General features: G+C 38.5%; 1 protein-coding gene across 1 annotated transcript in view; it reads right to left on the minus strand.

The window, feature by feature from the left end:
* Nucleotides 1–1,012: 1,012 nt before the first annotated feature.
* Nucleotides 1,013–15,588, minus strand: part of LOC117417076 (26S proteasome non-ATPase regulatory subunit 1) — a 44,459-nt gene continuing 29,883 nt past the window's right edge. The window contains exons 18-25 of the mRNA XM_034028800.3: nt 13,706–13,822; nt 11,436–11,538; nt 6,622–6,791; nt 5,568–5,660; nt 5,125–5,211; nt 4,655–4,870; nt 3,160–3,326; nt 1,013–1,863 (exon numbers count right to left, since the gene is read on the minus strand). Coding sequence (XP_033884691.1) covers nt 3,180–3,326; nt 4,655–4,870; nt 5,125–5,211; nt 5,568–5,660; nt 6,622–6,791; nt 11,436–11,538; nt 13,706–13,822 — 933 coding nt within the window. The 3' untranslated portion in view covers nt 1,013–1,863; nt 3,160–3,179. The remainder of the gene's footprint in view (nt 1,864–3,159; nt 3,327–4,654; nt 4,871–5,124; nt 5,212–5,567; nt 5,661–6,621; nt 6,792–11,435; nt 11,539–13,705; nt 13,823–15,588) is intronic.

The raw sequence follows: 15,588 nt of genomic DNA on the forward strand, positions 1-15,588 counted from the left end.
AGTGCTGTACCCTCACATTCACTGAAAACACTTTGCGAGGACTCCGACCTAGTTTGCATCTCAGAGTACAGTCCTATTGTTTAGTTTGCATCGCAAGGAAAACTATTTAAACAAACAACTTGAACTTTAAAAAGAAACAAAATGAATGTTGCTGTATGGTCCCAGTCCTGGGTTGGTACTGTATATACTTCTACATGTGATGCATTAAAATGCATCAGTTTGTGATGAGGCGTGGATTGAGGAACAGCAAAAAGCACCTTCTGCTACACAGTGTGGTCTGATTGATACGTAAATACACTGCTTCTAAATAATTAGAGGCAAGGAGACACTTCTTCACACAGAGATTTATTTTTTTGGAGCTGTGCATGTTACACTCCTTGTCATTGTATTGCTGTTCTGAGTATGCTCCAGACAGAAGGCTGATCGAACTTCATCCTTGTCTAGACTTTCTGAGACATCAGAGCATGCCACACCGTCATTGTGTTTTTATTTCTTCAGTGTCTCAACACCTGTGACCACTCAGCCGAACAGTATTCTGGAAGGCCGTGCTTGGTAATTAATACAGCTGAGAGAGCTGTTTGAAGTGTGCGGAACGTAGATATTTGGAGAATGCGAGGTATTGCTGCTATGGCTTCCCAGTGCATCACCCCGTTTGGATATTTTTCCTGTGTTGTGCTCTACAAAGATGCCTCAATGGAAGGCTCCTTGTTGAAACACAGTCTGCTATAAGAGCTGGTATACATTCCCCAGTCATTGCCTGTGCCTGTCTTAAAGTCTATAAACAATGTTAAGAAGTTGTTTTGCAGACAAGTGTAATAATAAAATGAACTGTAAAACTGGAGTCTTTATCTTTAACAAGCCTAGCCACTTTCCCACACGCTGTAACGTTTAAAAAGAAATTGATTAGACACTTTCGATCAACTTTCATGCAAAAGGTTGCGACCTATAATAGCTTATTTTTCATTAGCTGAAACACCTCCCTGGTTGTTAAATATAAAGTACGGCCAATAAAACCAGTTCACTGAAGCTTTTAATAAGTTTTAGAAAAAAGTATTTATTACAGTTTGAGGCTGTACTTGTATAACACACCCCCAAGCCGCTGGAGGTATGGCATAAACAAAAGAGAGAGTCCTGAATTTAAATACCCTCCCATTCACGTCCAGGATTCATAAATTGCACACCGAAAAAATAAAACCCTTTACGGATAAGGCAGCTTCAAATTTCATTACAACTGGTGTTTTACATTTCTACCGCTGTGGTGTCTGCAATGATAACCACCATAAAACAGTGCAGGAAATGTAAAACAGAACAAAACAATTCAAATGACATTTGAAGTTCCTTACTCTTGAGCAAACCATTCCGTATGTTTGGAGAGATCTGGAATACACAAAGCACCATTATATAAGAGGTGTAGAAAGTTTCACTGTACTTGTAGGAACAGCAAACATTTATCATATTTCTTGTAACTAATATTCTAATTTTATTTTTTTACACCTATTTTCTTTTTTGTAAACACTACATGTTGCATTAAAGGATATCATTATGAAGTTTCAGGAGACAAAATATATTCATAACATTAAATACAAATGCTGTTTTCTCCATTAAAGTATGCATTATATATATATATATATATATATATATATATATATATATATATATATATATATATATATATTTTTTTTATTGAACTGAGTGGAAATAACTGTTACAGAATAAACTCAAGCGTAAAACATTTGATAAGAAGTTCTCTGGCCAGACAAAGGAAGGACAGTGTAAAATACTAGAGTGGTGTCGTTGCAGGCTGCGTCTGTGTCTGCATGGCTCCCTTACAGCTGCTGCAGAGCGGAGATCTCATTGCATGACCTGCAGAAAGAAGGGGGGGGGGCGAGGGATGCACACAATGCAGTGTGTTAGATAGGACTGCATAGAGCAAATGCAATTCAATTACACAGACTAAAAATGTGCAACCTTTAAACCTCTTCCAGACAGAAAAACAGTATGCTTGCACACATAAAACATAAGCTGTGTATAACTGTTTAGTGGTAAAACAAAAAAAATTATAAATCAATAAAATGCTCAAACTACGCAAAAAAAAAAGGTATAGATTTGGTGCTGAAGAAAAAGCTCAATACATGAGGCTACGTAGTGCAGACCTAGTAAATCAGCTTGCAAGGGCTGCGATCTGCTTTAGAACTACATCGCATCAACAAAAACATCACTGGAGCCTTTTGGACAGTGACGCATCACTAAAATCTCTGCTTGTATGCATATTTGGTTTACTACATTTGAAATTAGCCACGCAGCACTTTATTATTCTGTTGAGAGAAAGACAGCAGGCTGGCAATTACACATTCAAATAAACTAGCTTCAAAAAAAAAAAAAGGGGGGGGGGTTAACTCACTAGAGTTTGGATACAAAGATTATGTAAATATCAAGATTTATTCGTTCTCTCACTTATTTTTCTTGAAGCTTATGATTTAAATAAAAACAAAACAGGCCTTTTAAAGTTGGGATTATCTGCCAAAAACCACCAAGATCCTCTTTTCAAGGTACATCTTAAAAGTGTTTAGAATCATGTGCAACGGTGGTCTTCGTTTGTTTACATTCCATGCACATTAATCTGTGGGAGCTGGGAGAGTCTAGAGATCGGACTGTTAAGATCTCCTAATGGCCAGAACTATCAATCTCAATGCCATCTAGGGGCAAAGCGAGAAAATAAAGCATAACCAACATTTTCTATGATTGACATTATAGGCAGCCTCAGCCAGGAGAGGAAAAAAGGAGATCCTTTTAAAATGAATTAAAATGTTGTAACCCACAAAAAGAAAAACATTAAATGGAACTCGACTGTGTTTTTTGGCAGCATGGTATAACCTTTATGAGCACTACCTAACTATAAAAACAAACGGAATGTAGCTTTCCATTACTTAAAACAGGGACTGAAACGTAACATTGCATTCGCATATGCATATATATATATATATTTTTTTTTTCCATATCGCAATATTGTGGGATTCATGTACGCTCGCAGAATACTAATACTGCAATACATACATTTATATATATATATATATATATATATATATATATATATATATATTCTATAAAAGGTTTCTTCCTGGTAAATAAAGCTCAGGTGGAGCACGGAGGGTTGCGTACCTGGGAATCTGAAGTGTCGTTTATTCATCGACGTACTCGAAGGGCTCTGGGGCCTCGGGCTCCTGCTCTTCCTCCTCGATCTTGGGGCCGTGGGCGTCCACCGACTCTACCAGCTCCTCATCCTCCTCACTGGTGTCCTTCATGATGATAATCCCACCGATGTGCAGCTGTGTTGGGAAGCATGGAGACCGGTTAGGGGCACTGCCAAAGGGGGGGTGGGGGACGGGGACGACGACGGGGGGAGGCTGACTTTATAAAATGTGTCAGGAACAGTGGACAACTGATCCAGAGAAAATACAGTAAGACTTCCCATTGCATAGCAGTTTAATCCATTCCTGGTTTTACTGCGAGTTTAGTAAGACACACCTGAGCTTATTACCTATACACTGTGGATAATCAAACTAGTAGTAAACGCTGGAATGGGTGAAACAGCTACGCAATAGGAGTCTTATTTCCTTCCCTGAGTTCTCCATGTAACTTCTTAATATACAAGAACCATACGTCAAACAATTCAATATTAAATGTGGCTGTCAAAAATTCCAAAGGAGTGTAACTTCCAGGAGATTAGCCTTCGGGGTGATTAACCTTGTGTGCTTATCAAAGAGCACCAATTGTCAGAATGACACGCACAAGTGAGCTTGTTTTGGTGATGTGAATACATTTTGTTAATAAATAATAAAATAAGAATCCTCCCTGACATGCTGTCATGAACCATGTCCACAGGCAGCTGCAATTTATGCGTTAAAAAAACATTAGCAAAGGGGTCCTGACCCTCATTTCCTTTCCAGGGATGAAGAATTTAGATCCCATTAAAGTAAAGTAATTGGAGCAACAAAATGCTTTCCTACCCCTCCCTTGCAACAATTAATAATCTTCCATCATAGAACCATGTTAATTACACCCCGATAGTCTTTTAATGAATCACTAAATAGCAGCCTGTGAAGCAGAAACCTGTCTCAAAGGCCAGCAGCCGATATATCTGGGTGTATCACTCCTTCACACAAACACATACAGCTTGTGGTACGGTTAAAAGTTAGGTTCACAGCTCAGCAAATCTGCTGAGCAAACTAGTTGAATGTTGAATAACCAAGTTTCCAGCAACGCTGTCAGACACCTGCACTGGTTTGCAATGTCTCAAAAAGTCTACAGTAGTAGGCACTGGTTTGCACTGCTCATAGTTAGAGTGTGTGTGTATCCACTTCAGACAATTTCCTACTTGCATTTTTTCATTGATAAAACTGCCTACGTGAACTTTATGGGGTACGAGAAGTTACCCTGTCAACACTTTTGGGGAAAAAAAAATAAAAATAAATCATATGTGCATTTAAAGCATAGCATAAAATTAACATAGTAAAAATTCAGTGACCAAATGGATTACAGTAGTGCGTAATAGTTTGAACAGGGAACAGTTACACTCCTGACTCGGTAGCCATACACACTCTGGTTTAAAAGTGACTGCTCACGCAGCATGACTGCAGTAAATAACAGAACGTACTGGTTTGAAGGGTTGGTAGCGGCAGGTGTCTGGCATGGTCAGCACTTTAAGCTGGGCAGGCATGACTCTGGCAGGGTTCTCCAGAAGCTGGGAAGTTGGCTCTGGCTCTTTTTTCTTCTCCTTCTCCTCTTTTTCCTTTTCCTTCTCCTTCTCTTTTTCCTTCTCCTTCTCCTTCTCTTTTTCCTTCTCCTTCTCTTTTTCCTTCTCTGTCTCCTCCTGTACCACCAAACAGAAATACAATCTTAGTGACCATGTTAATTCTTTGACAGCTTCAGGCAGACACCCAGAGGAAATACTCTAGCTTCTCTAATACCAAGTTAAAATGCAAAACGAAACCATGACAGATTTTTAAAAAAGATATCCGCTATTCTATTTATATCAGGGTGATGAAATCTGTGAGCACACATGTACTGTTTTTTCACTGTTAGAAAGACCATGTTCACAGGTTGGGATCTGTGCTCGTTACTCACCACCTCCATTTTCTCCTCCTCTTTCTCTTTCTTCTCCTTTTCCTTCTTCTTGGCTTTGGCAGTGATAGAGAGAACAGCCGTGGAAACCTAACCGACAAGCACAGGGTCAGAGGTGGCAGAGTCGAAACATTTCAACACTGGCATCCAGGCTTGAACTACTGACAACCCAGTCCAGTGCCTGGCATTAGAATTTAGGTTTTCAACTTGTTTACTAGAGTTTCCCGGAAAATATACAACCAAAAGAACTACAAAAACGGTAGCGGTGAACATTTGTATTATTTATATACACAAGATTTATTGAAGCAAACTCTCAGTTGCTTTGTAGCACTGCTGAGACTTGTATGCATTGACTATCAGTGCACCAGGATTGAAAAAACTATGAAGCTTTTAATTTTCTTTAGTATTGCTGCAGCAAGAGCATGAGCGGATAAAGAAGCTCTCACCTTCTCCTTCTCCTTCTCTTTTGGCACTTCCAGTGCAGGTGGGTAAGCGAAAGTGGATGGCTTACAGTTTGATCTGTACTGCACCTTGGGCATCTACAAGGAGAGGTGAAAAAAGAATGTGAATATTTTGCTCTATTAAAAAAAGATTTATTTGGGGTAATACAAAATAAAAATCCCTCCCGAGCTTTTATCAGAGACACAAAAAAACAACATTGGTCCCAGTTCCTATTCTGGGTGTGGCTAGCTGAAGAATATCCAGGTGTACACTGCGCACCAGCAACATTGCTTCCTTAGCTTAGAAGAGTATATCCAAATGTTCCATAATTACTGAATCAGCTCCACAACTCCAAATTCCAAGAGATCTCAGGAGACTGTGAGCATTTGCTTTTCAAGACTATCCTGCATTACCTTCTTTGTAAAAGGGCAATAATAATAATAATAATAATAATAATAATAATAATAATAATAATAATAATTCACAGAATAAATTGGATGCCACTGTTAAAGACATTCAGCTTTTTTAAATTTATTACGACAAGAGCATTCGCTTCACAATGTCACCTTTCAGCAAGAGAAAGACTGGCAGTAAAGCGGCTTGAATTTGATTTTTTTTGCAGAGATATCGTTGAAATTGAGTTCAGAGGCATGAAGGGATTTAGGGTTTGGATGCATATGCAAGTTATACACCAGTAAATGCTTTGATAAAATCACTGGTGTTTTATTACCACTGAAGTAATTTCCAAAAATAGATGCTTAGTTAATTTACTACTTTTTGGAAACAAATTGCATTAATAAAACTTAAAACCTTGGTAACAGTTATCTATTTATTTATTTATTTATTTTATAACTCAGTGGTATTTCTAATCATAACACGTTTCTAGATCACATATCATCAGCTTCAAACTTGATTTAAGTGTTCTTACCATGTAAATCTTTACAATAGCATGCACTGCACTTATTGTATATTTAGATCTTATACTTTATACAGGTCGTGCATGTAAAACTATAACCGAAGCACGATGGACCAATGCATTGTAGACCTGCAGGGGGTTACCTTCAGGTCCTTGTTGAGGCCGATGATGGCGGTGGGAGTGAAGGAGAGAGACAGGAAGTGGGAGAGAGGGAACCAGAACCAGAACTGGGTGAAGACCAGGATGCCCACGACCGAGGGCATGTGTGTGTGACCCGTCCGTGACTGCAGAGAGATCGTCACATTGCGGCCCCCTGGAGGAGAAAGCATGAAGCATGAAGCATGAAGCATGGGCTCAGGGCACAAAGGCTTTTCAGTTTTGGGATGCAATTTAAGCTCACATGGTGGAAATGCCCCATCTAAACAACCCGAATCATTCCCTGGAGAGACAGTAGTTTTAATTCCACACCCAGAGGCCAGGGCCGGAGATGGGACATTACGAGGAGGAAAGGACCAAGTGACTGGAGACAGAGGGCATGGAGAGCAGCCAGCTCAACACACAAACAAAAGCTTAAAGAATTAAAACAAAAAAAAATAACACACACACACACAACAGGACAAACTATTCGCTTATTGATTGGCATGGAAAAGAGGCGCAGACTTTCAATCAACCTTTTGAGTGTGTGTTTTATACAAACACAAATTCTCGTAGCTACTAAGATCCTGGATAAACATATGTTGTTAAGAGTTGTGTCTGAAAGCAAAAATATGTTAGTTCATTGTGTTTCCTTACAACCAAAAGCATCATTCTAATCTGGTGGTTCATCCAGAAGTGGTAAATATGACCTTCAATCTTTATTGGGCTATCAACATATATAAACTCATATCTATAAACTGTCGTAATTTGAGAGAGATTATATATAAGGTCCTACAATTTAGACAGATTAATATATATTTTTTAAAAGGTAAAAAAAAAAAAAAGACATGCACCTTACACCGAGTGATGGTCTTTTTTTTTGTATACCGACATACTGTTATGTAATATTAGTTCTCATAATAATGTTGTAACTGTAATCTGATATGTCGTGGCAGAATATAATTTGATGAATGTTGAATTACTGTTTACCATATTTTTAGTTGTATTATGCATTACATATCAATTTGAATAAAAACATACGTATAATCAAAATGGAATGGAGTGCACAGGAGTCTAAACAATGGAAGAATACTGGTGCGCAGAGACAGGCATGGTGCACAGAGAGTCACAGACGGTTCTGGCACGTCCCTTTTGTGCTATAAGTCATTAGATCGTTTTGCATGGAAGTCCTCGGTTGCAAGGGTGTGCAGTTCTTTGATGACCCAGATTCAGTTAAAATGTTTTTGCCCACTGACGATGGGAATGAGAATGCAGAGATGGGAGCCCAGCTAACAAGATTTAAGTTTTTGCAGGTATCAGGCTTTTAAAGACTGGTCACCCACACCTGTGAGCAGAGACTGACCGAAGACTGTCACAGCTACTGGAAGCAGGCTGATCTTTGGGATACAAATTGAACATTTGTGAAACTACAACAAATATTGTAATGACTGTAATGTGTTTTAAAGAATATAAAACCAGTAGAAAATATTATTAGCAGATCTGTGTAAGGCCTGTTACGGTGTTCACAGAGTCACTTTGAGCTGAACCAGGAGGAGAATTCGAATCTTGCTGGGAACAGCTTACTTATTATTATTATTTATTTCTTAGCAGACGCCCTTATCCGGGGCGACTTACAATTGTTACAAGATGTCACATTATTTTTACATACAATTATCAATTTATACAGGTTTTTTTTTTTTTTTTTTTTTGGAGCAATCTAGGTAAAGTACCTTGCTCAAGGGTACAGCAGCAATGTCCCCCACCTGGGATTGAACCCACGACCCTCCGGTCAAGAGTCCAGAGCCCTAACCACTACTCCACACTGCTGCCCTATTGAATGCTATAGAATTAAATACATTGCTAATAGTAATGTTGTAGGATCCTGTATTTTGTATCCTTTTGAATAAGTTTGTGTATGCTGAAAGTTCCAAACCTCCCTTATCGGGCAAAAGCATCTTTTTTAATTAGACTCAGAGCCTTAAAACATTCTGAACCAGAGAGCAGAATGGCAAACTATATGGAACAGAGTTAATATGCCAGAAGCAATCGAACTAGGTTTGATTATAGTAAGAAAAAACAAAAGTATTTAAATAAATAAGAAACCTAATATGACATTAAGTAAATGAATGAGCAGTCCTAAATTTAAATACTCAAGGTTGCAAATTAACCTCTTGCCTTCTGTGTGTCTCAATGAAGTAAAATAAAATTAATTTATAAAAGACTGCTATATTGAAGTATCTGAATTAGAACTGCATGTTATAAAATGATTTAAAATATAAACTGTAACTTTACAGTGGACCGATTTGTAAGCTTGTCTTTACCTGCTGGTAGTAAAAGCAGTGCTGGAGATGACTCATTGGTTTTGGCCAGTGTAGTGGGGTTTTCTGATGGTCAGTGATTTAAAAGCCAAGATCCTCTCTATAATAAGCGATCTTGTCAATATTAACAAACGAAATACCTTTTGGATAACAGAAGGTAGGCATTTATATTAAAATAAACATTTTCTATATATATCACAGATTAATTACAGCCTGGCAAGAAGAAATTGGAACGAAAAGCGTGGCGTTGAGCTAACATTTGGTTTAAAATAATTATTAGAAAATGCTTATGGTAGTGTCTCATATTACTCAACACTGAAAATTGGCAAAATGAGAGGTTGTCTTAAAACCTGCTTCAACTGGTCCCTCTATTGAAAGCTTAAATCCCTTCAAAACAGATCAATGGAGTAAAATAAAATTATTGAAGTATCTGAATTGGAAATACATGTTATAAAGTCATTTAAAGTTGACTGTTGAAAGAACATATTAAAAGTTTATTATAACAGATGCTTGACATTGAGCAATTTGTCTGCAACATTGTCAAACACATTTGAGATAATGTTCATTTAATTGAATCAATTTAAGAATGCAGTGGCTTGCAACCACTCGATCCATTATTAAGCATTTAATAAAATCGAAGGAGTACTAATACTGCTCCGATACGTTAAAACTTCAAATTAAAAGAGTCTGTGTGATCTTCTTGATTATTAAAGTTGTCTGGACACATAGCACGCCCACTGCACGAACAAAACCACTTACAGGAGTTTAAAACATCTCTGTCCTCCTTAAACGTCTCCCCCGAGTTTAAGAGTGTGCTCAGACTACGTATATATATATATATATATATATATATATATATATATACATATATATATATACACACACACACATACATATATACACATACATATACACACACACACACACATATATATATATAAAAGAGTATGTGCAATTCTGGTGCAGTAGGTGGCTTATGGACTATAAACCCCATTAGTTTCTAGAATGTATTTTATTGTTCTACAGTAAATTGCCAGCATTTGATGGGAGGCTCACATTATAATTAAAAGTATCTGAATGTACTGTACCTTGGATAATATTAATACAATTACTATTAAATGTGGGAAAAAAAAAAAAGACACAACCTCCCCCTGGCTTGCCGAAATCCCTCCTGCCGCAGAGATCAAAGGGGGGCTTGTAAGCACAATTTAATATGAAGTAATCTGTGTGTGCATGACTGGGGTGACGGAGAGTAGAGAGAGTGGAGAGAGAGGGAGAGGGATAGAGAGAGAAGCCTATCTATATATATATATATTCTGAAGAGCAGACTATGATTCAGGGGCGTACACTAAAATATGATGTGTGTGTGTGTGTGTGTGTGTATGTATGTATGTAAAAATAAATAAATAAATAAATAAAAGGCAGAGAAACACTGGAATGGCAGGAAGGGGAAGATACACATTCAATTCGAGAGCAGAAACTGGGAAAAGCAAACAGTAATACCCAATCTTCCACCTAGTTTTGGAAACGCATTCCCTAGGCTGACTCAAAGTTCCCGTTACACCCTCTACCAGCAGTCAAACTTAGGCCCCCTGATCTCATATCTGTCTTTCTCCCCAACAGAAGAAAAATAAATAGAAGTTTTGATAGATACCGATCGCTCAACAGCATTTTAAGATGCCATGTTATATGTTGTTGAATGCTAAAGGCTGAAGACAAAACACTCCATAAATAACCATCCCCTATCGTCTCATCCCCATTAAGTGAAGTGCATGGATTCTCCTCATTTACTTTACACTGCTTCCTCTCTCCTATCTTTAAATCATGAGAGCAGCGTGACAGCCACCCTTAGCCTGGTACAGACTGACAGGTAATTACTCCCCTACTGTACAAAGACTTGCAAAGCCGTGAGGAATGGAAGATATAACCCACAATTTTAGGTGCAGGGCACTGCATCATGAGACTTAGGTAGTATAACTAAACTTCCTGTGTACTGGGCATTATAAAACTTTAATGTTGAGATTTAACAGCATACGTGTGTAAAAGCCGAGCACTGGGCACAATTAAGCGCTACAGCTGATGCAGTGTTTACGTTCTCTCATACAGATTCGTCCAGAGTGCCTCTAAAAAGTATTGATCGCTAACAAAACGATGCACCTTTCAGGGAGGTGGGGAGCGACCTTCATCTTCTACTTTATCTGCTCATTACACCAGGCAATACTTCAGGAGATTCTACATTAAAAGGTCAAGGCAACTCCATTGCCCCTGCTAAGCTGAACCACAGAAGTAATTTATCATTCAGAATATATGGCTGCTGCAGCCTAGTTCATGCACGTTTTCTTACTTTGTAGAAATCTTCAGAAGCCTATCTGGACACTGGAAGGTATCGGTCTAAGAGAATGCATGTACATGTGGCTCCCTTCAACAGAGCAACATACAAATCACACACCACTCTTTAAAATCGAAATGTAATCCACTGCAGGAGTCATCATGTCACAACTCACCAGCGTCCAAGATGCCCTGTGCAAGGATGGCCCCAAATTTAGCCATTACATCATCGTGTTTGTCATTGATGACCTTGGAGTAGAGCTGTCGGAACTGGTTCACCTATGGAAACAGAGATCAAAGGGGGGGAGGGGAATGAGGTAATGAGTGAAAAACACATAAAACTCCACTCTTAACACCTTGCACTGTAAGCTGGTGCCTGACATGGGGATTTACACTGATGGCCTTCACTTGAAAATCTGACTCATTTTAAAAGGATCTGACCTCACTTGGTTTAAAATGAGGGTTCTCAGTGACAGAACTTTGAAACACATGAGCCAAGTGAACAAAAAAGCTGGTCGTTTCATCGCTCATATGACGCTACAGGTGTAAACTTACCAAGATTTCATGTGCACACCCTGTTCCAGTGCGAGATTAATCTATACAAATATTTTTGTCCAAGTTTGACCTAGCCTGGTGATGCCAGTACATACAAAGTATCCTCATACACTGGAATTCAAACTTCAAGCGTGCCAGCAACGAAGGCTTCTTCTACATGGTGTCAGTGCAGGGATGGAAATAAGACTCCCCACTGCATGGCAATTTGATCCAGTCCTGGTTTTACTAGGAGTTTAATAAGACATACCTGTGCTTGTTACCAATACACTGGGGCTAATCAATCAAATATTCAAACCTGGAATGGATGAAACTGCTGTGCAATATGACTCTTATTGCCATCCCTGCAGTGCATGGTTGACCCAGGGCCCTGAAGAGCCGAGAATTTAAACAGATCAGAGCAACACACTTTCCAGCTGATGATTACTTTATACAAACACAGCCGTTATGTAAACAGAACTGAAACAAAGGACACCCTGCAGACTCATCTAAACATGGAGTGGGTACAGCCTCCCAATTAGGTGCAAGGTACTAACAATAATGGTAGGCTCTTCACCCTGCAATTCCACCAGCTTTCACAATCTTTTGATCACTCTATAAAACACAGGCAGTTTCTGAAGGTGTAGTGTTGTCAACAGGCTTGTAAACAGCTTTTATGGAAAAAACCTGTGCTTTTACAACGTGAAACTTATTAGACCACCTTCACACCATTTTACTAAAAGAAAAAAAAAAAAACAATCAACACTAAACATGAGAACTTTAACAGCTGTTTTAATTTAACGAAAACACTAAAATAGTTAATTATAAAGCTTGCTTTAATATATATTAGGTTAGCATACATAATCTCTAGTACTGTAGAATAATATCATCAAAACATAGATGAACAAAGACAACATCTAAATACTAAGCAATATTAAAAGTGCACGTTTAGCTGAAAAGGTCACGTACCAAAAGTCCACCACTGACCCACCAGCACTTTAAACCATGTATCATCTCAGGTGGGTACCTGTTTGTTTGCTACAGAACCACTCTATACCTGCGGACTAAGGTTGAGATGATGCATCGATTTATCTATCGTTTGACAACTATCGATAGTCAAGCCTGTGCATCGTTTTTGTGTAAAAAGTTTAAGCAAAAGGAAAAAGTTTTTATTTTTTATTAAATTTGAAATTGGCAATTATTTTTTGCATTAAGCGCAGAGCTTCTCAGTTCCCCTCAGGTCTGACTCTCTGAATCTGCATGCAATTGAGCTCACCTTCTCCCCCCTGCCCTGCCCCCTGTGAGTGGGATTGCATCTGTGCAGGCAGGAGTCTTCAAAGTAACAGAGCAAGTTAAAGAGCGTTGTGCTATAATTGAGCTACAAATACAATATCTTCCGATGTTTGGCAATTATTTTCTAAAGTAAGATGGCGCAAAAAAAGTTAAGAAAGTAATGTTTGGAATACTTCGGTAACACAATTAATCTGCGTGACCATTTAATTAGATGGCACCCTACAAAACTTCAAAACAAAATCTGCATTTATTCATCTGAATCACCCCGGAGTAAACATGAAGAAAAACAACCAAGATCGTTCCAAAACTTGTATCTTTGGTCAGAAGTATTAAACATCCCGTCAGTACCTAGTGAGCAGGTATTCAGTAATGCTGGGCAGATTGTAAGCAAGTGCCAGTCATCGCTTAAATTAAAACAAAATGTGGACACTATCATGTTCCTTCACACAATTAAAATAAAAGCCATGGACAACAACACTCTTGTTACTAAACTGCTGTGGACAGGGATCACTTTTTTTAAAATTAGTTTTTTTTTGTTGTATGAAAAATATAATATAGTGAAAAATTTGGCATCGCCCCAGCTGTTCTGTGGACAGGTGCTCTCCGAGACGCTCTCTCTTACCTTTGGGCAGGTGACCTCTGTTTGCTGGATCATGATGAGGGAGGATGCAATGAGAGCTCCCTGGCGGACATAGTTGACAGGGTCATTGGTCATGGGCTCCAGGAGGTTGATTGCTTCCTAAAACAAACAACATAATATAATATAATATAAATACAAGACCAGGTGAGGAGGGATTCAAAGGGCTGCGTCAGCTTTCCTTGTCAGGAAACAGGCAGAGAAGGGAATATAAATTCCCTTTGTCATCACGAAATGACTTTCCAGATGCCTACTAAGCACAGACATTTAGTTAACATATATTAAAGGGCAGCAGTGTGGAGTAGTGGTTAGGGCTCTGGACTCTTGACCGGAGGGTTGTGGGTTCAATCCCCAGTGGGGGACACTGCTGTTGTACCCTTGAGCAAGGTACTTTACCTAGATTGCTCCAGTAAAAACCCAACTGTATAAATGGGTAATTGTATGTAAAAATAATGTGATATCTGTACAATGTAAAATAATGTATAATGTGATATCTTGTAACAATTGTAAGTTGCCCTGGATAAGGGCGTCTGCTAAGAAATAAATAATAATAATAATAATAATAATAAATAACCCTGAATTTAGTTAAGTCAATGACTTAGGGAGCATACTGTACTTTGCGTAACAGATTGAGGAAGTACATGGAGGTCTTTATCTAGAAATTAAATGAAAATTCCTGGAAAATCCATGGAGGAAGTGCTCCTTTTAGGAGGCAGCAATCCTATAAACACATTGTCACGCCTCAGTGTTTTATAGTGCTGCTTCCGATAAGCAAAGAATGTGTGCAGAGACCGGAGAATTCCTATGAAAGCATTCCACTTTTCAATACATTGCTTAATGGCTAATATCGATGTCTGAAAGCAAAACAAAACAAAAAAAAATTGGTAAATGATCTAAGCAATTGTGCCTAAAACACATAAACCTGCTTTTCATCATTGTACTGTTATTGCTTGTAGTTATGTTAAGAAGTTGGTCAATAAAGCACCTCTAGGGTAAATCAGTTGCAGGATTTGATTAAGCAAGCACAGCAAACCCATGAGAAAATGATGATTTGATTCACCAAGTAGAGCAAACCCCTGAAAAAACGAGGATTTGATTTAGCAAGTACAGCATACCCCTGAGAAAACGAGGATTTGATTGAGCAAGTGTTTCCACTCCATTACCATCGCAGTTGACTTCTAGCGTCAGGAGACTCCAATTGTATTAGCTCAGTCATTTAGAGGCATATCTCCATTAGGTTTGATACTTGGTCACTTAGTTGTTACTACCCAGGCTAAATCGACACCTCATGAGAATAAAGGATACTGTTTCACCTTTCGTGAGAAATTAAGTTTAGGGTACCTCTCACAGGACAGAAAACATTAGCCAAGACTGTGACACAGGCACAGGGTTTTAAAAAAAGGAAAGTAAAACATAACAGAACAAAAATAAATAAAAAAAGCAGACTTTAGAAAATTCCGACTTATAAAAATATACATGAAGGTTAAAACATACCTGGCTAATGCACGCATCCTGGAACACAGCTTCTTACAAAAACAGCAGCTGCTCAAATTGTTTGGCAACATGGATATTACATAGAGATTAAAAAGCAGTACACCTTCTCGTAATGGGGCCCTCGTGCAGAAAGTTTAAAGCAGAGGGCCTGGAGCTGGGAGACCCGGGGTTTAAATTTCTGCTTGTTTGGCATACGGTCTTGGAAGGTGTAGCACCACTGTACAATGCACCCTTATTTCATTTCTCATAAAACTGCTTCTAATAAATCTCATCGCTCTGCTTTTAAACACACTCCTATCCAAGTGCTATGCTAGCACAACCTTGCTTCATATACAACATAGGAAACATTTTCAGGTATGTTATTAATATTATTT

The sequence above is a fragment of the Acipenser ruthenus genome, chromosome 12, assembly GCF_902713425.1.
Source record: "Acipenser ruthenus chromosome 12, fAciRut3.2 maternal haplotype, whole genome shotgun sequence".
Classification (NCBI taxonomy): Eukaryota; Metazoa; Chordata; class Actinopteri; order Acipenseriformes; family Acipenseridae; genus Acipenser; species Acipenser ruthenus.